Raw genomic sequence first — 25,002 nt, 5'->3', positions numbered from 1 at the left:
GAGAGAAACAGATTAAAATATGTAACCCTACAATACTGTATGGCAGCAATATAATATTATTGCAAACACCTTTACTGTCAATAAACTAACCTACAGTAAGAGTATACAAAACATTTTTTTGGATTGTTAATCCCACTTCAAACACCAACAGACATTGTTGTGTTACCTGGCACTGGCTCCACACACTTGTTCCCACAGGAATCACAGCACTTTTTCTTCAAAGTACAATCACTGTCCTTCTGGCACATTGGTTTAGGCGGCTGTGCAGGACACTTTCCCTTTACAGCTGGGCACTGCCCTGGTTTCACTGTAACAGAGAGACATGGTGTTCTGGTCAAGAAAATGCATTTCAGACGACAACAGCGTACTTTCAATTCATTAATGTCACAGCGGTGCACATTCTATGGAGAAACGCTGATTGACCCAGTAGTGATACCTGAAGAGTTGCCAAAAATCACTAATCAGTCACTTAAATTTGGGGAATTGGGTTGGAGAAAATATATATATATGTATATATATATATATATATATATATATATATACAGTATATATATATATATATATATATATATATATATATATATATATATATATATATATATATATATATATATATATATATATAAATATATATATATATATATATATTTTTTTTTATAAAATGTTTTACCAGGAAGTAATATAATACATTGAGAGTTACCTCTTGTTTTCAAGTATGTCCTGGACATAGTTAATATGACAAATAATACATGGTTAAAAATACAGTTACATACATGAACAGGGTATACATTATATACAAGACATTGCGTGTACAGTTAGAGAAGATGTATATTATAGGCGTATGTAACAGTTACAGACCAGATTAAAATGTGAGACAGCCTTAGTTTTGAAAGAACTTAAACTGGTGGTGGATGTGAGAGTCTCCGGTAGGTTGTTCCAGTTTTGGGGTGCACGGTAAGAGAAGGAGGAACGTCCGGATACTTTGTTGAGCATTGGGACCAATGAAAGTCTTTTGGAATTTGATCTCAGATGATAAGTGTTGCATGTGGTAGGGGTGAAGAGCTTGTTCAGATAGATGGGTAGCTGGCCCAGAAAGTATTTGAAGGCAAGACAGAAAAGGTGAACTTGCGCCTAGACTCGAGTGATGACCAGTCTAGTTCTTTGAGCATTTCGCAGTGATGTGTGTTGTAGTTGCATTGGATTACAAAACGACAAATTGAATTATAGAGGGTGTCAAGTTTGCTAAGGTGGGTTTGAGGCGCAGAGCCATATACTATATCTCCATAGTCTATAATTGGCAATAGCATCTGCTGTGCAATACGCTTTCTGACCAGCAAGCTTAGGGAGGATTTGTTCCTGTAGAGTACAACTAGTTTGGCATAGGTTTTGGATGTCAGAGTATCAATGTGCATTCCGAATGTTAAGTGGGAGTCAAACCATATACCCAGGTTTTTAAAACTAGTAACAGGATTTAGGGTGGTGTTAGCGATGGTTCTGATCTGGAGCTCGGTCACTGGAAGCTTTAAAAATGTAGTCTTGATCCCAAATACCATTGTTACAGTCTTGTCATTGTTTAAAAACAGTTTGTTATGGGAAATCCAGTTTTCGAGTCTCAAAAACTCAGACTGAAGTATGTGTTCAAGGTCAGAGAGGCTATGGCTGTGTGCATATAGCATTGTGTCATCTGCATACTTGTGTATTGAGGCTTCCTTACAAGCTGTGGGAAGATCATTGATGAACACTGAGAAGAGTAGGGGCCCCAGAACAGAGCCTTGTTGGACGCCACAGGTGATATCCAAGGGGTTGGAGTTAGAGCCTGAGATGGACATATGTTGGGATCTACCTGATAGGTAAGACTGAAACCAGTTTAAAGCATGCTTCCCTATTCCAGAGCTCTGGAGTTTGTTAAGCAGGATAGCATGATCAACTGTATCAAAAGCCTTTGCAAAATCTAGGAATATTGCACCAGTGAGTTGTCCCCGTTCCATTCCACACTGGATTTCATTGCAAACTTTTAGCAGGGTAGTAATGGTGGAGTGTTTGGGGTGAAAGCCAGATTGGAATTGGCTAGGGAAAATTGTCTTGGTATAGTAATCGCTTAATTGGAAGTGGACACATTTTCCCATGACTTTGGATAGGATTGGGAGAAGGGATATTGGCCTGTAGTTTGAGACAGTGTTTTTGTCCCCACTTTTGAAGATTGGGACAACTCTGGCAGTTTTCCAGGTCTTAGGGATATGGCCTGCAGACAGGATAGAGTTGACTATGGAAGCAATTGATTTGGCAATTGCTGGGGCACCAAGTCTTAGGAACCTAGATAGTAGTAAGTCTGGTCCACATTGGCTGCTTAGTTTTAATTTGAGGAGCGCTTGTGTAATCTCCTCTTCGGATACTGGGCCAATTTGGAAATTGTGGGCAGTGTTGGGAGGGGGTGGGGCTATAGGGGTACTCCCAGGATGAGATTCAGGTATGTGGTTTGGGCTGCGTTTCGCTAATAAGTTAGTAGCACACCCCACAAACTAAGGCCTTGCCCCCGCTGCATGCTGCAGCGTCCGCTGTGGCGGACGCTGCGCTCACCAGAGCCCTCCCCGCAATGGCGCCGGGCCCGCTGCGAGGGGGGGGTGCAGCGCTCGCGCGAGAGCTACTCCTGCTCTCAATAGAATTGAGAGCAGGAACTCGCGTCGAGCGGCTAGGCACGCCCTCCGGCGGTTCAGCCAATGAGGGCGAACCTGCCGGGTGACGTCATGGCCGCGCCCCCGTCACTCCTCCGGCACGCCCCCCCCCGGTCTCTGCTCCTGCAGTGAGCTGCAGACCGGGGAATCGCCGGAACGCGCAGCCGAAAGCGCGGGCGCGCATTAGAGCGCCGTGACCGGGGCCTTAGCCTAATCATTGAATGCAGCAACAAGATATCCTCACGGAAAGAACGGAGCACAGCAATTGCAATAAGAAGGGGGCTAGATACCGCTATTAAAAATCCTTTATTCCATGGTAGACATCATGGCATGGGATATGTTAAAAGTCTCGAATGCGTTTCGGGCCGTCGCCCTTTGTCAACGAGAATATTGAACAGACTGCGGCTGCCGCAGCTGATAAAGGAGTTCCCCTGCCTCCAGCTGATTGATGACGTCACCTGCCATTGGCGCGGCATCGTCAAAATATGATCTGGTTGGTCCACACCCTGGACCAATGAGCTCCTTAGGTTGCGAATGCATCGCTGGTGCCGGGGAGGAAAAGGGGAGTGACACCTATATCAGGCGCGTAGCTACTGCATGTTGGAAACTCAACATGCACTAATAACAAATTACAGGGTTAAAAACAATAGTATAAACATATATAAAAGCAATCTTCTACTCTGAAATGGAGAAAATGGAGGGCATGGTTATATCCAATGTATGGTTGTGTACATTATTATCCATTATATCTAATATATGGCTATATACATGTAACCCTGGTCCCCAGCAGCTCCTGGAGACCCCCCTCCCCTGGCGCAGCTCGATCGCGGGTACTGAACAACCCGACGGCTGCTTCCAAGGGTGGGGGCTGGAGCAGGGAGCAGCGCGGCTTCTCCTGCCTGCGGCCGGTTGCCGGGGACGCGATCGGGCCGTTGCTAAGGCCGCGATCGCGTCTCTAAGGTCCCGGCGGCCGCAGAGCAGGGCGCCGCCATTGCGCTTCAAGTCGCGCATGCGCAGTGATCGCGCGAGGGCAGGAGAGCCCCAGATAGGTCGCGCATGCGCAGATAGGGGTAGGGAGCTAAGGCAGCTCTTAGGTGGTCGCGCGAGGGTAGGGAAGCATAGGGAGAGCTTGCGGCGGCCATTAGGAGTTAGTGTAGGCAGAGGGGAGGAGCGCACGCGGCCCCAATGTTATTGTAGGGGCCTCGGGACTACAATTCCCATGAGGCATAGCGAGGCAGGCACCAGGTGCTTGATAGGAGCCAATAGGGCTGTAGGACTGCCCTGGAGGGAAAATAGATACATTTCCTGGGCTTTGCATGAGTCACGTCAGTTGGAGCAGCGGAGCTGAAGGGGAAGGAAGGATGCAGGGAGTGAGTGCAGCTCCTGCATCCTGATAGGTACCCACACCCTCCAGGTAGGCCCCAACTCCCCACCAGGTTAGTGGGTAACTGATAAGGGACGGCCCTAGATAGGGAGGTCGCCCTTAGTGTGTGTAAGGTGCAGGTTTGGCAGTGCCACAGCGGGTAGTGCTGTGCGCACTGGCAAATAGGCACAGCGTGTGTGCAGTGGATGATTTGCTGCGGGATCCAGGTGGCTGTGTGTGATTGCAGCTGTCTGTGTGTGTGTCGCTGCATGTGCTGGGCGCAGTGCGTGCAGTGTGTGTGAAGTGTGTGTGGATCCCTGCAGGCTGACAGTATGAGCTGAGTGTTGGCTGCAGGTGCGTTAGGCTGTTAGGATTAGCAGTTACAGTTGAGACTGGGTAGCTAGGGGAAGGGGGGCAGGTTAATGTTCCACAGGCCCTAGGAGTTTTCCCCAAGCCATCCCAGGTTGCGGTTCCTCAGGGACAGGCCCCAGGTTAGGGTTGCTGTCACTCTAGAAGTAGTTAGGCAGAAAGCTGATAGCGGCGGTTGCTGTTCCCATGCGGTTGGTGTTGCCGTGATCGGTTGCAGTTCCCGTGGAGCGGTGGGACCCTCGTTGGGGTCCACCGGCAGAGTACCTGGAAAGGATCAGACGGACGTCTGACCCTTTGAGAAGAGTGTTGCAGGCCCGAGCATCGGAGTGCTCGGAAGGTATCAATATTATATGTGCACCAACAGGCCTAGAGGTTTTAGTGACTGCGCAGTCACCCATTGACTATCTCCGTAGGAGTACGGGACCTTGGGTGTGGGGGTTTCACTGGACACTGGGTGGGATCACCTAGTGTTGGGGAAACGTCCTGCGAGACGTCACAGGTAGTGTCTCCTCGTGAGAGGGACACAGGTTATGAGGATATGCAAAGGCGATGATATGTTCTATGTTCGAAGTAAATTCCTTAGTTATTATATAATCACTGACTGTGTGTGTGGTTTCTAATTGGGTTCCTATGTAGGGTCATTCTACACGTCCATAGAATCCTACATAGGTGGAGGCGCTGTAAAAGAAGATTCGTTCCAGAGGATTCACCCCAGGCTCTCATTAGCGGAGGCTCAGACCTCCTGTGAGCCTGCAGGTATACGCACCACACCGGTAACACCGCATGTTCTACTCACCCACACTATATATGAGATTGGGTGGGGTGGAATACCCGTTACATACAATATTATCCACAGTCCTTAATGTATATATATACATAGGGCAAAATACATCTCTGCAGGTATAATTATATAATGAAAAAGGTATACAATTTACCAAGCATCTGTTTAGACAATCAGGGATATATATAATTAATTGTTAGGAGTTTAGTCTCTCTTGTGACATGAATAGACAATTACACAGTGGTATACAGATTTCTGTGTCAGAGACATCCAAAATATATATATATATAAGCTAGTAAATATATAGTTGGAGATAAGTAGGGAAGGGGAAAGAGAACAGGGGGTGGGGGGGAGGGGGGAAGGGGGGAAGGATAAGTGGGAGTGGGGAGGAGAGGGGGTGGGGGGGGGAAGGGCAAAGCAAGGAGAAAGGAGGGGGGGGAGGGGAAAGGAGGGGGGAAAGGGGGGGAGGGGAGAAGGGAAAGGGGGGGAGAAGGGGAAGGAAGAGGCAGGGAAAGGGGGGGAGGGAAGGGGGGGGGGAATGGGTAGGGGAAGGGTAGGAAAAAAGGGGGGGGGGGGAAGGAGGGGGAAGGGAAATGGGAGGGGGGGGGGGAGGGGTGAGGTAGAGGGCGAAAAGAACAAGAATATGTACAGACATCAGGTAACATTATTTAAGGAAATGTTTGAGTTCCCAGTCGGTATTCATACCCTTGGGCATCAAAGTCCCAAGGGTATAAATCCAATGCATCTCCCGACAGTTGAGAAGAGATTCTCTATCTCCACCTCTTGGATGTATTGCAATATGTTCAATGGCGCTAAATGTGAGTTGATCTACTGAGCCCATTGAGCATTGATTGAAATGTCTAGCGACTGGGAATTTCTCATCTTTTTTCCTGATGGTTCTGATGTGTTCACTGATTCTTATTTTTAAAGGTCTGATCGTTCTACCTATATAGCTGCAGCCACATGCACATCTCAAAATGTATATCACATACTTTGTATTGCATGTTAAGAAAGAATTGATTCTATGTTTTTGACCTGTGTATATATTCTTGATGGATTTAATAGGTAGGGCGTATTTGCAAAAATTACAGGATCCACATTTGTAGAACCCATTGGGGATGGTGCTTTTAGTGGTTTTTTTTGTTCTATACATACTCGGTGAAAGATGAGTCCCCAGCGTCTTAGCTTTCCTGTACACTATTCTGGGGTTGGATTTAGTGTATTTTTTCAGATCTTGGTCCAATCTGAGTACCTCCCAGTGTTTGTTCAGAATAGACCGAATGATGCCAGCTTGTCTGGAATAGGTAGTAATAAAGAGAGGTGCCTCTCTATCATAATTCTCTTGTTTTTGTTCAACTGGCCTATTCTTTTTGGATCTGTTTAAGAGATCTGTCCTCTTGAGTTTTTTCACATTATTAAGTGCATTCCCGATGGCACAGTCAGAGTATCCACGAGCTAGAAACCTTAGTCTGAGATTTTCAGCTTGAGCATCGAAGGATTCCTCCGTGGAGCAAATCCTTCTTAGTCGTAAGAACTGACTTTTGGGGATACCGTTGAGCAGTGGTCTCGGGTGTGCACTATTAGCTCTTAACAGTGAGTTGCGAGCGTTCTCCTTTCTGTATATATCTGTTTGTATCAACAAATTTGTATCTACATAAAGATGCAGATCCAAGTAATCAATATGATGATCATGTATGGTATGAGTAAACTTCAAGTTACAGTCATTGGCATTAATATAATCTAAAAAAGATAAAAGTGTCTGTGTATCCCCACACCAAATCAAAAGTAAGTCATCGATGTAGCGACGATAGAATTTTATATATTGTCTATAAGGATTATTGTCACCGAAAATGTGATAAGTCTCCCAAAAGCCCATGAACAAGTTGGCGTATGAAGGTGCAAATGATGTGCCCATAGCGGTCCCCTGTGTCTGTAAAAAATACCGATCACCAAAAGTGAAGTAATTATGTTGCAATAAAAATAGAATGCAATCCATAATGAAAGTGATTTGTGCCAGGTGAAGATTAGATAAATTAAGAAAGTGACTAACTGCTTTTAAACCCTGTGAGTGCTCAATGATGGTGAAGAGTGATGTCACATCTAGTGTGACCCATGTATAAGAGTGACACCATGTGATTTGTCCAATGTCTGTAAGTAAGTCGAAAGAGTCTCTTAAGAAAGAGGGTAATTTTTGAACCAATGGTTGCAAGAATTGGTCCACGTACCTGGATACACCATCTCCCAAAGATCCAATGCTGGAAATAATTGGTCTGCCTGGAGGGCATACAAGTGACTTATGAATCTTTGGGAGATGGTGAAAGACAGGTACAATGGGAAAAGGATTGAAAAGGAACTCTGCTTCTTGTTTGGTCAAGACCCGCAACTCCCTACCTAGATCTATAAGTTTCTCAACTTCTTTAAGATACATTTGTGTGGGGTCTGTGGTGAGTTTGCAATAAGCTTCAGTATTATTGAGCTGTCTTAGTGCTTCAGTATGGTACATTTCAGAACTCATAACCACTACAGCTCCCCCCTTGTCTGCATTCTTTATGATTATATCACTCCTTTTCTTTAGAGTGGATAGATGCTGATGTTCCTCTTTAGACAGATTATTGTATTCTGAAGTTGAGAATGTATAGCCTTTTGCTAAAAGCTGCAGATCTCTTTCCACCAGGCTCTCATAAGTCTCCAAGTGTGGACCTTTAGAGAATTCTGGACAAAATAAAGATTTGTTCTTAAGGGATGTGTGTTTCGTGTTTGTCAGAAATAAAAATTGTTCATCTTCCCCTACACTCTGCATATCAGTATAATCCTGCTCATTGTATAGATCCTCCATATCCTGTATGGCAGTGTACTCTCTAAAGGACAGCTTGCCGTCGGGGAGGTCGTCCGCAGGAGGACCCAGATCTATGACATCTGGGGCATCAAGCGGAAGAGCGCCATCCACAACAGGCTGCCTAGAGTGGAAAAACTTCTTTAAAGATAGCTTACGGATGTATTTCTGTAGGTCTATTATTGTATTGAACAAATCAAAATTGTCCTGAATGGCAAAATTGAGACGTTTGTTGAGAATGTTCAATTCCCCCTCTGTCAAGTCCATCCCTGAAATATTCACAACGTTATTCTCCATATTCAAGGATCCATTTTCCTCTTTTTTATTGGCCCTTCTTTTGGGCGAGCGCCGCGTCCTTTTAGGGAGTTTTTTGACTCCTTAAGATCCCGTAGATCATATGAGGTTGACGCTGCTCCTTGATAACGTGGAGGATCTTTTCTCTGTCTGTCTTCTGAATCTGTACGATCACTGTGTCTGTCAGTTTCTTCATCTGTGGTGAAAGAGACCGCTGAGGTGCGGTTCTCCAAATCTGAGACATCAGACATACTTGAGGTACCTGAAGTTGTTTTCTTCAAAATAGATTTTTTGGGGGTTGACTTCCTAGGATATGGTTGTCTTCTATATGTGTCTTTTTTCTGTGTATGGTCTTGTTGGTAACTTCTCCTCAAAGGGGGTGGTTTCTGCCATGCATATATTTGATTTTTTTCATAGTCTATCCTATCTCTGTCAAATTTTGTCTGTTTCTTTGTCATTATGGTTTCCTCAATCTCATTAACAGTTTTGGAGAGATTTTTATCTAAGGTGTCAAAATTGTCAATATCTCTATATGTTTTTAAATTAGATTGTAGATCTTTTATTGTTTTCTTTACTATATTTCTTTCTTGGATTTTGGTTTTAATAATGAGCTCAATAAGCTTTTCTGAGCATTCATTCAGGATATTAACCCATTCATTTTCAAATTCTTTAGAGGGAAAGCCAAACGATGGTGTTTTTTTGATGCGTAACCCTCTTGGTATTCTTTTCACTACTAAGTAGTTATCCAAGGTCGTTATGTCCCACCACAGGCGAACATTTAGGGACAAGGCTTTTTCTAATTTCAAAAAGTATAGATTTAAATCAGTTTCATCCTCACAGATGTTAGAAAAAGTGTTCTCAAATACATGTGCAGCTCTTCTCTTACGCCCTGTATTGTCTGCGCAGTTTTGTACAAATGTATTGTTTGTAACCGTATTTTCCGCTGTTGTATCTTCCTCTATTGCTTCATCCATCTCAGAGTAAAGCCAGATGTTCCCAATTCAATGTAAAAAATTAACACGGTAATTTCTAGCCCCCAAGTACAATAATAACACAGTTCATGGAATAAATGATTATCCAAAACAGCAAGCAGACGGATATAATGAATATATTTGTAGATACTAGGATACAGCGTTCCCAGTGTACCGTGCTAAGCTGCAGGAAATCTTTAAATGTCCATTTAGAATAATGCCTCTAATTGAGGAAAGCAGGGAAACACCACTCTCTGCAAACATATGTGTAAAGGTGTCTCTGATTGTATCTCCTAAGATGTGGGGGAACTGTGTTATATTGGTGAGTGTCAGTAAAAAATCTCTGACCTCCCAGTAACACAATATGTAGTATCCCCCTGGAGAAAGGACAACAATGAATGAATACCAAGACCGTAATAAACGGATGGGTGTACTCACAGTAGAGAGAAGTCCTGTGTAGTGAGTCCCACGGCGTGCATCACGTTGGCAAAGGCAGCAACAAGATATCCTCACGGAAAGAACGGAGCACAGCAATTGCAATAAGAAGGGGGCTAGATACCGCTATTAAAAATCCTTTATTCCATGGTAGACATCATGGCATGGGATATGTTAAAAGTCTCTAACGCGTTTCGGGCCGTCGCCCTTTGTCAACGAGAATATTGAACAGACTGCGGCTGCCGCAGCTGATAAAGGAGTTCCCCTGCCTCCAGCTGATTGATGACATCACCTGCCATTGGCGCGGGATCGTCAAAATATGATCTGGTTGGTCCACACCCTGGACCAATGAGCTCCTTAGGTTGCGAATGCATCGCTGGTGCCGGGGAGGAAAAGGGGAGTGACACCTATATCAGGCGCGTAGCTACTGCATGTTGGAAACTCAACATGCACTAATAACAAATTACAGGGTTAAAAACAATAGTATAAACATATATAAAAGCAATCTTCTACTCTGAAATGGAGAAAATGGAGGGCATGGTTATATCCAATGTATGGTTGTGTACATTATTATCCATTATATCTAATATATGGCTATATACAATATTATCCACAGTCCTCCAGCTGGAGGCAGGGGAACTCCTTTATCAGCTGCGGCAGCCGCAGTCTGTTCAATATTCTCGTTGACAAAGGGCGACGGCCCGAAACGCGTTCGAGACTTTTAACATATCCCATGCCATGATGTCTACCATGGAATAAAGGATTTTTAATAGCGGTATCTAGCCCCCTTCTTATTGCAATTGCTGTGCTCCGTTCTTTCCGTGAGGATATCTTGTTGCTGCCTTTGCCAACGTGATGCACGCCGTGGGACTCACTACACAGGACTTCTCTCTACTGTGAGTACACCCATCCGTTTATTACGGTCTTGGTATTCATTCATTGTTGTCCTTTCTCCAGGGGGATACTACATATTGTGTTACTGGGAGGTCAGAGATTTTTTACTGACACTCACCAATATAACACAGTTCCCCCACATCTTAGGAGATACAATCAGAGACACCTTTACACATATGTTTGCAGAGAGTGGTGTTTCCCTGCTTTCCTCAATTAGAGGCATTATTCTAAATGGACATTTAAAGATTTCCTGCAGCTGAGCACGGTACACTGGGAACGCTGTATCTTAGTATCTACAAATTTATTCATTATATCCGTCTGATTGCTGTTTGCGATAATCATTTATTCCATGAACTGTGTTATTATTGTACTTGGGGGCTAGAAATTACCGTGTTAATTTTTTACATTGAATTGGGAACATCTGGCTTTACTCTGAGATGGATGAAGCAATAGAGGAAGATACAACAGCGGAAAATACGGTTACAAACAATACATTTGTACAAAACTGCGCAGACAATACAGGGCGTAAGAGAAGAGCTGCACATGTATTTGAGAACACTTTTTCTAACATCTGTGAGGATGAAACTGATTTAAATCTATACTTTTTGAAATTAGAAAAAGCCTTGTCCCTAAATGTTCGCCTGTGGTGGGACATAACGACCTTGGATAACTACTTAGTAGTGAAAAGAATACCAAGAGGGTTACGCATCAAAAAAACACCATCGTTTGGCTTTCCCTCTAAAGAATTTGAAAATGAATGCTTTAATATCCTGAATGAATGCTCAGAAAAGCTTATTGAGCTCATTATTAAAACCAAAATCCAAGAAAGAAATATAGTAAAGAAAACAATAAAAGATCTACAATCTAATTTAAAAACATATAGAGATATGGACAATTTTGACACCTTAGATAAAAATCTCTCCAAAACTGTTAATGAGATTGAGGAAACCATAATGACAAAGAAACAGACAAAATTTGACAGAGATAGGATAGACTATGAAAAAAATCAAATATATGCATGGCAGAAACCACCCCCTTTGAGGAGAAGTTACCAACAAGACCATACACAGAAAAAAGACACATATAGAAGACAACCATATCCTAGGAAGTCAACCCCCAAAAAATCTATTTTGAAGAAAACAACTTCAGGTACCTCAAGTATGTCTGATGTCTCAGATTTGGAGAACCGCACCTCAGCGGTCTCTTTCACCACAGATGAAGAAACTGACAGACACAGTGATCGTACAGATTCAGAAGACAGACAGAGAAAAGATCCTCCACGTTATCAAGGAGCAGCGTCAACCTCATATGATCTACGGGATCTTAAGGAGTCAAAAAACTCCCTAAAAGTACGCGGCGCTCGCCCAAAAGAAGGGCCAATAAAAAAGAGGAAAATGGATCCTTGAATATGGAGAATAACGTTGTGAATATTTCAGGGATGGACTTGACAGAGGGGGAATTGAACATTCTCAACAAACGTCTCAATTTTGCCATTCAGGACAATTTTGATTTGTTCAATACAATAATAGACCTACAGAAATACATCCGTAAGCTATCTTTAAAGAAGTTTTTCCACTCTAGGCAGCCTGTTGTGGATGGCGCTCTTCCGCTTGATGCCCCAGATGTCATAGATCTGGGTCCTCCTGCGGACGACCTCCCCGATGGCAAGCTGTCCTTTAGAGAGTACACTGCCATACAGGATATGGAGGATCTATACAATGAGCAGGATTATACTGATATGCAGAGTGTAGGGGAAGATGAACAATTTTTATTTCTGACAAACACGAAACACACATCCCTTAAGAACAAATCTTTATTTTGTCCAGAATTCTCTAAAGGTCCACACTTGGAGACTTATGAGAGCCTGGTGGAAAGAGATCTGCAGCTTTTAGCAAAAGGCTATACATTCTCAACTTCAGAATACAATAATCTGTCTAAAGAGGAACATCAGCATCTATCCACTCTAAAGAAAAGGAGTGATATAATCATAAAGAATGCAGACAAGGGGGGAGCTGTAGTGGTTATGAGTTCTGAAATGTACCATACTGAAGCACTAAGACTGCTCAATAATACTGAAGCTTATTGCAAACTCACCACAGACCCCACACAAATGTATCTTAAAGAAGTTGAGAAACTTATAGATCTAGGTAGGGAGTTGCGGGTCTTGACCAAACAAGAAGCAGAGTTCCTTTTCAATCCTTTTCCCATTGTACCTGTCTTTCACCATCTCCCAAAGATTCATAAGTCACTTGTATGCCCTCCAGGCAGACCAATTATTTCCAGCATTGGATCTTTGGGAGATGGTGTATCCAGGTACGTGGACCAATTCTTGCAACCATTGGTTCAAAAATTACCCTCTTTCTTTAGAGACTCTTTCGACTTACTTACAGACATTGGACAAATCACATGGTGTCACTCTTATACATGGGTCACACTAGATGTGACATCACTCTTCACCATCATTGAGCACTCACAGGGTTTAAAAGCAGTTAGTCACTTTCTTAATTTATCTAATCTTCACCTGGCACAAATCACTTTCATTATGGATTGCATTCTATTTTTATTGCAACATAATTACTTCACTTTTGGTGATCGGTATTTTTTACAGACACAGGGGACCGCTATGGGCACATCATTTGCACCTTCATACGCCAACTTGTTCATGGGCTTTTGGGAGACTTATCACATTTTCGGTGACAATAATCCTTATAGACAATATATAAAATTCTATCGTCGCTACATCGATGACTTACTTTTGATTTGGTGTGGGGATACACAGACACTTTTATCTTTTTTAGATTATATTAATGCCAATGACTGTAACTTGAAGTTTACTCATACCATACATGATCATCATATTGATTACTTGGATCTGCATCTTTATGTAGATACAAATTTGTTGATACAAACAGATATATACAGAAAGGAGAACGCTCGCAACTCACTGTTAAGAGCTAATAGTGCATACCCGAGACCACTGCTCAACGGTATCCCCAAAAGTCAGTTCTTACGACTAAGAAGGATTTGCTCCACGGAGGAATCCTTCGATGCTCAAGCTGAAAATCTCAGACTAAGGTTTCTAGCTCGTGGATACTCTGACGGTGCCATCGGGAATGCACTTAATAATGTGAAAAAACTCAAGAGGACAGATCTCTTACACAGATCCAAAAAGAATAGGCCAGTTGAACAAAAACAAGAGAATTATGATAGAGAGGCACCTCTCTTTATTACTACCTATTCCAGACAAGCTGGCATCATTCGGTCTATTCTGAACAAACACTGGGAGGTACTCAGATTGGACCAAGATCTGAAAAAATACACTAAATCCAACCCCAGAATAGTGTACAGGAAAGCTAAGACGCTGGGGACTCATCTTTCACCGAGTATGTATAGAACAAAAAAACCCACTAAAAGCACCATCCCCAATGGGTTCTACAAATGTGGATCCTGTAATTTTTGCAAATACGCCCTACCTATTAAATCCATCAAGAATATATACACAGGTCAAAAACATAGAATCAATTCTTTCTTAACATGCAATACAAAGTATGTGATATACATTTTGAGATGTGCATGTGGCTGCAGCTATATAGGTAGAACGATCAGACCTTTAAAAATAAGAATCAGTGAACACATCAGAACCATCAGGAAAAAAGATGAGAAATTCCCAGTCGCTAGACATTTCAATCAATGCTCAATGGGCTCAGTAGATCAACTCACATTTAGCGCCATTGAACATATTGCAATACATCCAAGAGGTGGAGATAGAGAATCTCTTCTCAACTGTCGGGAGATGCATTGGATTTATACCCTTGGGACTTTGATGCCCAAGGGTATGAATACCGACTGGGAACTCAAACAGTTCCTTAAATAATGTTACCTGATGTCTGTACATATTCTTGTTCTTTTCGCCCTCTACCTCACCCCTCCCCCCCTCCCGTTTCCCTTCCCCCTCCTTCCCCCCCCCCTTTTTTCCTACCCTTCCCCTACCCATTCCCCCCCCCTTCCCTCCCCCCCTTTCCCTGTCTCTTCCTTCCCCTTCTCCCCCCCTTTCCCTTCTCCCCTCCCCCCCTTTCCCCCCTCCTTTCCCCTCCCCCCCCTCCTTTCTCCTTGCTTTGCCCTTCCCCCCCCTCCCCCTCTCCTCCCCACTCCCACTTATCCTTCCCCCCTTCCCCCCTTCCCCCCTCCCCCCCACCCCCTGTTCTCTTTCCCCTTCCCTACTTATCTCCAACTATATATTTACTAGCTTATATATATATATTTTGGATGTCTCTGACACAGAAATCTGTATACCACTGTGTAATTGTCTATTCATGTCACAAGAGAGACTAAACTCCTAACAATTAATTATATATATCCCTGATTGTCTAAACAGATGCTTGGTAAATAGTATACCTTTTTCATTATATAATTATACCTGCAGAGATGTATTTTGTCCTATGTATATATATACATTAAGGACTGTGGATAATATTGTATATAGCCATATATTAGCTATAATGGATAATAATGTACACAACCATACATTGGATATAACCATGCCCTCCATTTTCTCCATTTCAGAGTAGAAGATTGTTTTTATATATGTTTATACTATTGTTTTTAACCCTGTAATTTGTTATTAGTGCATGTTGAGTTTCCAACATGCAGTAGCTACGCGCCTGATATAGGTGTCACTCCCCTTTTCCTCCCCGGCACCAGCGATGCATTCGCAACCTAAGGAGCTCATTGGTCCAGGGTGTGGACCAACCAGATCATATTTTGACGATATTTTGATCCCGCGCCAATGGCAGGTGACGTCATCAATCAGCTGGAGGCAGGGGAACTCCTTTATAAGCTGCGGCAGCCGCAGTCTGTTCAATATTCTCGTTGACAAAGGGCGACGGCCCGAAACGCGTTAGAGACTTTTAACATATCCCATGCCATGATGTCTACCATGGAATAAAGGATTTTTAATAGCGGTATCTAGCCCCCTTCTTATTGCAATTGCTGTGCTCCGTTCTTTCCGTGAGGATATCTTGTTGCTGCCTTTGCCAACGTGATGCACGCCGTGGGACTCACTACACAGGACTTCTCTCTACTGTGAGTACACCCATCCGTTTATTACGGTCTTGGTATTCATTCATTGTTGTCCTTTCTCCAGGGGGATACTACATATTGTGTTACTGGGAGGTCAGAGATTTTTTACTGACACTCACCAATATAACACAGTTCCCCCACATCTTAGGAGATACAATCAGAGACACCTTTACACATATGTTTGCAGAGAGTGGTGTTTCCCTGCTTTCCTCAATTAGAGGCATTATTCTAAATGGACATTTAAAGATTTCCTGCAGCTGAGCACGGTACACTGGGAACGCTGTATCCTAGTATCTACAAATATAATCATTGAATGCATTTGCAATGTCGGTGTGGTTTGTCAGAGTAATATCCCCCTTAGTGATATTACTATCCATCTATCTATCTATCTATCTATCTATCTATCTATCTATCTATCTATCTATCTATCTATCTATCTATCTATCTATCTATCTATCTAGTTTTTAGAATAATTTTCTGGACTTTAACCTTTATTACAATTGAGCACTGTATCTATTTTAATATTGACTGTTTCTTTGTTTATTGTTATATACATGTGTTAAGTGCTATAGCTCTCATAAGGGATATTCAATAGATTTTTTTTTATGTTTCTGCAGTACTTTTATATTTATACAATTGGTCAGATATTTTTCCTTTTCAGGCAGCTGCTGATTGGTACAGATAAGCATGGGGTGCTGTAAGCCATTTATACACACTGATCCATCAAATCAGAAGATAATAAAACATGAAACAATAGAAGTTGACAACAGATAATTCTTTGTTTCTGTCAATTATTTCCTGAATGACGGATATAGTGAAATCATTTTTGATTGGCTTAATGGAGATTAATTCATAAATCCACCCAGGAAGGGGACACTCACCAGTAAAAACAAACTCTACACAAAACAGATCTTGAATTGTTTTCCTGCTAGTCTCAAGCAATTGTGACTGTAGTTACTATATATGCACCCGGAATCTGTACAGAGCGCCTCCTCCACACGAAAATGTGTACAGTACAAACGTCACAGGAGGTAGGTGTATGTTGGGTCACTGAATGTTCCATCAATCACAAGTGAGGAGAGGATAATGGTCCCTTACCTCGCTCAGTGGGGACGCACTGGTGTCCGCAGTTCATGCAGCAGCACCTGTCTGATCCGGGACATTGGTCATCACTGTGGCACTCATCAGGCACGGGACGGAGATGCCTACAGACCGCGGAATCAAAGTAGGGGCAGGAATCCTTCTTATCTGCCGGGAGAGGACACTGTGACATTAGAGAAGGTGCCTAGGAGAACAGCTCAGCCCGTGCAGAGCCGGAGAACATTTGTTTTAAGATCTATTATTATTGTTTTATTTATGTTCACACTTTCATATTTATCAGCAACCATTGTTAGCAGTACTTTACAGTAAGGGAAATTTTAAAAAGGCCACCTTAGTACCCTCGGGCATTGTGCTGGCAGATACAGTAGTTACATTTAAGAAAATATTGGAATTGTTAATATTATTGAAAACTGGGAGAGATTTGATTGCACTTTATTCAAGTCAGGAAAGATTTACATTTAATTTCTGAGACATAATTACTGTACCATACTGTACTTGATTTTACAACCTATAGCTGTGCCTCTGTATCAGTATAAATATAATGTAGGTGTTTCCACCAGGTAGAATTTAATGGAGTCTGACTTGATGGACTTATCAAGTTACTAAGCTATCAAACCATTATGAAACTATACCACTGGGTTACTAGGTTGTCATATAAGAATATTATTATGTAACCCTATTACCATGTAATTCTAACAATAACATTGTGAAACAATGTACCATTTTATTATTTTGACATGCTACAGTACGTTACTATATTTCGATGCCATATTATATGTTACTATGTTACTATGACTATTTCAGTTTGTTGCTGTGCAGTATGTTACTATGCCACTATTGCACTATTACTATGTTATTGTAGTATAATGCTATTTGGCTATTAGTACTACAATGTTACCTTATATTTATACTACTTTATTGCTATTTGTAGGCGATGCATGCAGAGCTGCAGACAGAAGCCTAGTTATGGGGGAAATAATACAGGCTTTTCCTCAGACAGGGTGCAGCAATAGACAGGTCAGCAGTATAAAGGATAGGGTTTTCCTAGGCCAACGTTCAGGTCACCCAGCATATGAATGTCTATATACTTCTGTAAACGCCTTTATAGATAGCTGGTGTCCCTGAGCATTAAGGACACGGGGATATGGCCTGCATGCCCTGGGGTCCGGGAAACGCACAGGTGGTCGGTACACAGACCAGGGAGACGCAGAGAAACACTTCCCTTTCCTGCCTTTCATACCACCTTTTAGACTCAGCTAGGATCATTAGTATCCACCTTCCTGCAGACAGTGATTAACCATTACCTAGCTGACACCCAATAGATCTAGCTGTCGTAAACAGGCATATTACACTATGACACGATGCTACTTTATTACTATGCCACTGTTATTACCTTCTCATATTACTTTGTTATAATAATACTGTTAGAATATTGCTCTCTTACCATATTACAAGTTAAAAAGGTTTCAACACTGTTATAATCTTTTAATGTCCCAAAATGTATTACATGTACTGCACACATGAAGAAGAGACCTGCGAGATTTCAAATGATCTGTATAACTTAATCTGAGAGCTCTGTGTTATATAGACATTTAAATAAATATTCACCTTTCACCGCTGAGAGGGGTTAAAAATAATTGTCTTTCCGGACTATTTATTAAACTACCATAAGGGCATTAACATACAGTAGCTGCATTTCAACAGATGTGTGTCTCACTAATCATTAAACCTTTATTGCATTTCCAAAAAATGCAAAAACGACAGGGTTTTTTTTTACACAATTTAGTTCCGGCTGTGCAATGCTATACAAATTCTACATGCAAGTGATGGAAACTCCCAAAATTACATGTTTGCTCACTATCCATTTACAGTGGATGAGAGTTTGCAGGTGGACGGAAAGTCACAGCCAGAAGTCTCATGTCTCCCAGGTATGCGATACACTAAGTAAATTAATTTACCTGCCATGGCATGAGGCAAAGGTACCTGCAAACACACCTGACACACTTCAGGTATTTTCGTCTTTGTCTATCTCTCTCTTGCTCTCTGTAATTCTCTCCCCTTTAGCTCTGTCCTCCATACCTGCCAGTGGCAGAAGGCAGCGTGACCTGCAGCCGGAGTAACAGCACTTTCTCTTCCCTTGGCAGTCCCCGTCCCTCTCACATTCTGAAGCTATTTTCACCAGTTCACATCTGGGCTCATACACGTCTTGGGGACACGTGCCAGGCTTTTCTCTCACTTCGAGAAGATCAGGCTCTGAAAAGTGACACATAAGACAATCAGTTGAGATTAATGAGTTAGTTAATAAACAGAAAAGTGACCTGGACTTTTCTTAACATTGTCACAAAGCTCTTTAAATATCAGGGAGAGAAATAATTAGGATAAATATATAGGAATAGCAGAGGAGGAAAGGCGTCACGCTATTCTGCAATGACTTGGTGGGAGAAACATTTAAGTGATACAGACATAATGTATGCAGTAAGAAGTTACTAAAAGTGTAATTGGCGCAAATGAGTCACTAAACCAAATTAAACAAATGACATTTTGATCTGGTGCTGAGACATCTGTTTCCACTCTTGTCTGTATGGGCTGTAAAATTAATGTGTTTGAGTTTTCACTGTAAACGAATTCAGGATCTATTTAGTAACAAAATACTGTATTTGTCCGGTATCCAAACTGTGTATATATCTAAGGAAATATTAATCCAAGACCAATCTGATTTACATTTTGGAATATATATTTATGGATTAATCAAATCATTTATCTGGAATAAGAGGTTATCTTTTATTTATTTATTTATTTATAAAATATTTTACCAGGAAGTAATACATTGAGAGTTACCTCTCGTTTTCAAGTATGTCCTGGGCACAGAGAAAAACAAATACTACATGGTTACAAATACAGTTACATAAATGAACAGGGTATACATTATACAAGACATTGCGTGCACAGTTAAAGAAAATATATATTATGGGCGTATGAAACAGTTACAGACCAGATTAAAATGTGAGACAGCCTTAGATTTGAAAGAACTTAAACTGTTGGTGGATGTGAGAGTCTCTGGTAGGTTGTTCCAGTTTTGGGGTGCACGGTAGGAGAAGGAGGAACGTCCGGATACTTTGTTGAGCCTTGGGACCATGAACAGTCTTTTGGAGTCTGATCTCAGGTGATAAGTGCTGCATGTGGTAGGGGTGAGGAGCTTGTTCAGATAGCTGGGTAGCTTGCCCATGAAGAATTTAAAGGCAAGACAGGAAAGGTGAACTTTGCGCCTAGACTCTAGTGATGACCAATCTAGTTCTTTGAGCATATCGCAGTGATGTGTGTTGTAGTTGCATTGGAGAACAAAACGACAAATTGAATTGTAGAGGGTGTCAAGTTTGCTAAGGTGGGTTTGAGGTGCCGAGCCATATACTATGTCTCCATAGTCAATAATTGGCATTAGCATCTGCTGTGCGATACGCTTTCTGACCAGGAGACTTAGGGAGGATTTGTTCTTGTAAAGTGCCCCTAGTTTGGCATACTGTAGGTCTTGGTTGTCAGGATATCAATGTGCATCCCGAATGTTAAGTGGGAGTCAAACCATAAGCCCAGGTATTTAAAACTAGTGACAGGGGTTAGGGTGGTGTTAGCATTGGTTCAAATCAGGAGCTCAGTCACTGGAAGCTTTAAAAATTTAGTCTTGGTCCCGTATACCATTGTTACAGTCTTGTCAGTGTTTAAAACAGTTTGTTTTGGGAAATCCAGTTTTCGAGTCTCAAAAATTCAGACTGAAGTATGTGTTGAAGGTTAGAGAGGCTATGGCTGTGTGCATATAGGATTGTGTCGTCTGCATACATGTGTATTGAGGTTTCCTAACAAGCTGTGGGAAGCTCATTAATGAACACTGAGAAGAGTAGGGGCCCCAGAACAGAGCCTTGCGGGACACCACATGTGATGTCCAGGGGGTTGGAGTTAGAGCCTGAGATGTACACATGTTGGGATCTTCCTGATAGGTAGGACTGAAACCAGTTTAAAGCAAGCTTCCCTATTCCAGAGCTCTGGAGTTTGTTGAGCAGGATAGCATGATCAACTGTGTCAAAAGCCTTTGCAAAATCTAGGAATACTGCACCAGTGAGTAGACCCCGTTCCATTCCACACAGGATTTCATTGCAAACTTTTAGCAGGGTAGTTACGGTGGAGTGTTTGGGACAAAACCCAGATTGGAATTGGCTAGGGAAATTTGTCTTGGTATAGAAATTGCTTAATTGAGAGTGGGCACATTTTTCCATGACTTTGGATAGAATTGGGAGAAGTGAGATTGGCCTGTAGTTTGAGACAGTGTTTTTGTCCCCACTTTTGAAGATTGGGACAACTCTGGCAGTTTTCCAGGTCTTAGGGATATGACCTGCAGACAGGATAGAGTTGACTATGGACGCAATTGGTTTGGCAATGGCTGGGGCACCAAGTCGTAGGAACCTAGATTGTAGTAAGTCGGGTCCACATTGGCTGCTTAGTTTTAGTTTGAGGAGCGCTTGTATAATCTCCTCTTCAGATACTGGGCCAAATTGAAAATTGTGGGCAGTGTTGGGAGGGGGTGGGACTATAGGGGTACTCCCAGGATGAGATTCAGGTTTGTGGTTTGGGCTGCGTTTTGCTAATAAGTTAGTGGCGCACCCCACAAAGTAATCATTGAATGCATTTGCAATGGCAGTGGGGTCTGTCAGAGTAATATCCCCCTTAGTGATATTACTTGGTTGTTGATGGTTAGGAGGCTGGAATATGTTGTTGATAACCTTCAAGAAGTTAGCTGGGTTTGTTGTATTTTGGTAGAGATTGTCAGAGTAATATTGTGCTTTTGCATGCCTTGTTTGCCTTGTGCACATGTTCCGCGTGCATCTGTAGTGATTGAGATCCTTGGTAGTGCCAGTTACTTTGTAGCTTTTCCACAAGGTATCCCTGAGCTGGTAGAGTGCAATAAGGTCAGTTGTAACCCATGGAAGGTGGGCCCCCCGTACCCTTATTTTGCGTAGTGGAGCATGGGTATCGCAGAGTTTTAAGAACTCTGATTGGAAATAGTCAAGCGCAGAATCAGGGTCGGGATTTAAATCGATTCTGTGCCATGGGCAGTTGGTAAGGTCATCCAGAAACTGTTGTGGGTTAAAGTTTTTAAATGTTCTAGTGAGGAGAACTTTAGGGCTTGATTTGGGAGTTTTAATTTTCTTTACACAGTACACTATTGCATGGTCACTGAAAATGTCAAGAAGGATGCCAGAGGATTGGATTCTGCTGGGGTTTGAGGAGAGAATCCAGTCTAGCAAGGAATGGTTTATCCGTGTGGGTTGGGAAATGAGTTGCGATAGGTTAAGTGACTTGAGTTTTATCTGGATTTTGTGGTTTTTAGGGTCAAGCCAATTGAAGTTGAAATCTCCAAGAACTAGCAGCTCACTCTTCTCATTCAGAGAGGAAATGGAGCCAAGAAATTATGTGATATCAGTCAGGGATTGTAGAGGGGCTTTAGGGGGGCGGTGGATGCCAGCAAGCAAGATGGGCTTAGAAAAGGGGAGGCAGATTTTGCCAACTAGAATTTCAAAAGAGGATGGGCTTGGTGGGCAATTTAATAGTGTAAATTGTATGGTGTCTGCAATATAAAATAACACCCCTCCTCCTCTCTTTGACCTATCTCTCCTAAAAATGGAGTATCCCTGAATGGCGATATTTGCATCAGGGGTTTTAGGGGATAGCCATGTTTCTGTAAGAATGATGGCTTTGGGTTTATGCATAAGGCACCATGCCCTTAGTTCGTCCAGTTTGGGCAGCAGGCTCCGGATATTTATATGGGCGACAGATAGCCCTTTTTGAATTTAAAGGTGGAATTCTCAGGGGCATGGCACAGAGCTGAAATGGGAGGACCTGGGTTAGGTTCAATATCACCTGCTAAAGAGAGTAACAGTACAAGTAGGAATTTGGGTCGTTTGTAGGTTGTAAATTTGTGGTGTTTGCTATTAGAGTGAGCAGTGGTTGGTGTGGTGCTTTTTAGAGTTCTCCACCAACATTCAGTAGATAGTGCAAGGCTGTTGAGTAGTCCAGGGTGTATGGTGATGTTGGGTGTGGGCTAGGATGGAGGAGTTTGTAGTGTATAGAGGGAGTAACATCTCCATGAGGCCAGGAGAAAGAAAAAAGTTTCTATACATAGCAGGTTCATTATGCCAGAGGTAGGCAGTGCTGCAAGGAGCTGCTGTGAACAAAGTGAGTGTGTGCAGACTAAACATCAGGGGTGTGCCTGTTCCTTGTCAAATGTTATGGTGCATTGCAATGCTAGAGTCAATTCAGGGTTTCAGTGTATTTTGCACTCAGTTTTGGGAGAGGTTGCAGTGAAATAAGTTGTAAAGGGGTGGGGGGTTGAAATATGCAGGTTAGGAAGTTTGGGATCATAGTGTGATCTGAATAGCTTACCGTTTGTTCATGATACAACCAGACAGGTTTATATATTTAATACCTAGAACAGGTTTTTTTTAATTTTACTTACCTATGCGACCAATTCCTTTTTTTTAAACAACATTAAATGTTATCTTTTAAATTACAAGTCATAAATCATTGATACTGTGGTGCACCAAATAGGGAGTGTTGTTTATAGTGCTTCCTCGTACTAATTGTTTCTCATTCTGCCTCCTCTCCCTGTTTTCATGATCCTCCTAACCCTCTTTCAATAGTTTGATTTCAAAGTTTAGTTTGAGGATTTTGTTTCTTAATTGGTGCTCGCTTGCATCTGGAGGGCTTCCTCCATCTTTGTCTCTAGGTCTGTAGTCCTTCGGTTTAGGGTTGTAATCTCTCCTTTGAGTTCCTTGACCGCTGATCGGAGATCTGACTGGAACGATTGCATCATCTTGCCGAATAGTTCCTCAAGGTACGTTCTAGTCACATCGCCTCTGTTTTCCTCCTCCGCCGCCCGCTCTCCCCGCGCACGTGCTTCACTCCCGGCCTGCTCCCCTCACTCCTGGTAGTCTGCACCCTGGGAGCCTCCAAAGAAGTGCAAAACTTCTTGGACCACGGCGTTCTAAACTTTACCGACGTCCTGACTCAGTTCTGCAACTGTGGGTAGTTTTTGAGACTAATCCTATCTTGGAAATGTATTTTCTATGGGTTATTCTCAGGAGGGTCCATGGGGCTCCCTCTCTAGGCTTCAATTCCCCATGATGTCACCAGAAGTCTAAACATATTGTGATGCCCACACCACGTTCCAGTCTCTTTTGTCCCAAGTTAAGGCTGGAAACACTGTATCTTCTAAGCAGGGTTAGGGTTATTGCCCAGTGCGATTGGGACATATATTTATATTTTTATTTTCTATTACGAGTATTGCCATTATTATTAAGATTTTTGAGTCCTTATCTTTATATTATGTGGGTGCATGTGCTTATTTAAGCCAATGTACCAATTCCTATTACGCTGTTGATATTAAAGCTGATACTCCACTTTCCAACAGCTAGGCTCCACCCCAAGTAGGAGGCTCTCTCCATTTGGTATAATATAAAAGGTAACACTGACCAGACTCCACTATCCCCTGACGAAGTGACCACGTGTCACGAAACGCGTAGGGAGGAGGAGTCTAGTCACTTGAGCCAACCCAGCCACCGTAGCCTCTGCAAGGAGAGTTCCCGGCAGCGGTGACGTCACACGCTCAGTACCACCAGCGTGTCTGCGTGCAGGGAATCTCTGTATCTTGCGGGCAGGATTTGCAAGCTGCGGACGGCAATTTGAGCAATACAATTCGGTATTGCACCATGTGAGTGTATTTTAATGTGTTTTTTAGTGTATTAGCTAATTAAAGTGTTTCAAACTACACCATATTGTGCCCATTCCTTCCCTCGGTGGGGGTTTCGCAACGGAGCCACCCCCGACGCCATTGTGGATTGAGGTCTCCTCCAGAAAGCTGCCTGCACGTGGGGTCGTGAGAGGAGCTGAAAGAAGAGGAACAAGCACAGATTCTCTCCACTGACTACATTGGCGTTCATCATGTGAGTAGGAATCATCACTGTCTTAGATAGGGATCTGATTGCTAGAAAACGCTGCGCAATCAGGTGTGCTTCTCATCTGTATTTCAGACGTGCATCCGTCCATTCCTAGGACACATCCCATCTGGAACATTTTCAACAGAGCCCAGTTACCATCTTTAATATCAGAGACTATCTGAAGATCACGGTATCTTGGACTTTAGCGCTGGGGACTTTAATATTGTT

General features: G+C 42.6%; 1 protein-coding gene across 1 annotated transcript in view; it reads right to left on the bottom strand.

Moving 5' to 3' along the window:
• The window catches only part of LOC142491877 (uncharacterized), a 72,512-nt gene that overhangs the window by 6,016 nt on the left and 41,494 nt on the right, over positions 1 to 25,002 (bottom strand). The window contains exons 2-4 of the mRNA XM_075594697.1: positions 18,872 to 19,045; positions 16,790 to 16,939; positions 167 to 307 (exon numbers count right to left, since the gene is read on the bottom strand). Of these exons, the coding sequence (XP_075450812.1) occupies positions 167 to 307; positions 16,790 to 16,939; positions 18,872 to 19,045 (465 nt within the window). The remainder of the gene's footprint in view (positions 1 to 166; positions 308 to 16,789; positions 16,940 to 18,871; positions 19,046 to 25,002) is intronic.

Source organism: Ascaphus truei, chromosome 4 (genome assembly GCF_040206685.1).
Source record: "Ascaphus truei isolate aAscTru1 chromosome 4, aAscTru1.hap1, whole genome shotgun sequence".
Classification (NCBI taxonomy): domain Eukaryota; kingdom Metazoa; phylum Chordata; class Amphibia; order Anura; family Ascaphidae; genus Ascaphus; species Ascaphus truei.
The sequence above is the reverse complement of the archived record's forward strand: the minus strand, read 5'-3'. Positions and strand labels throughout refer to the sequence as shown.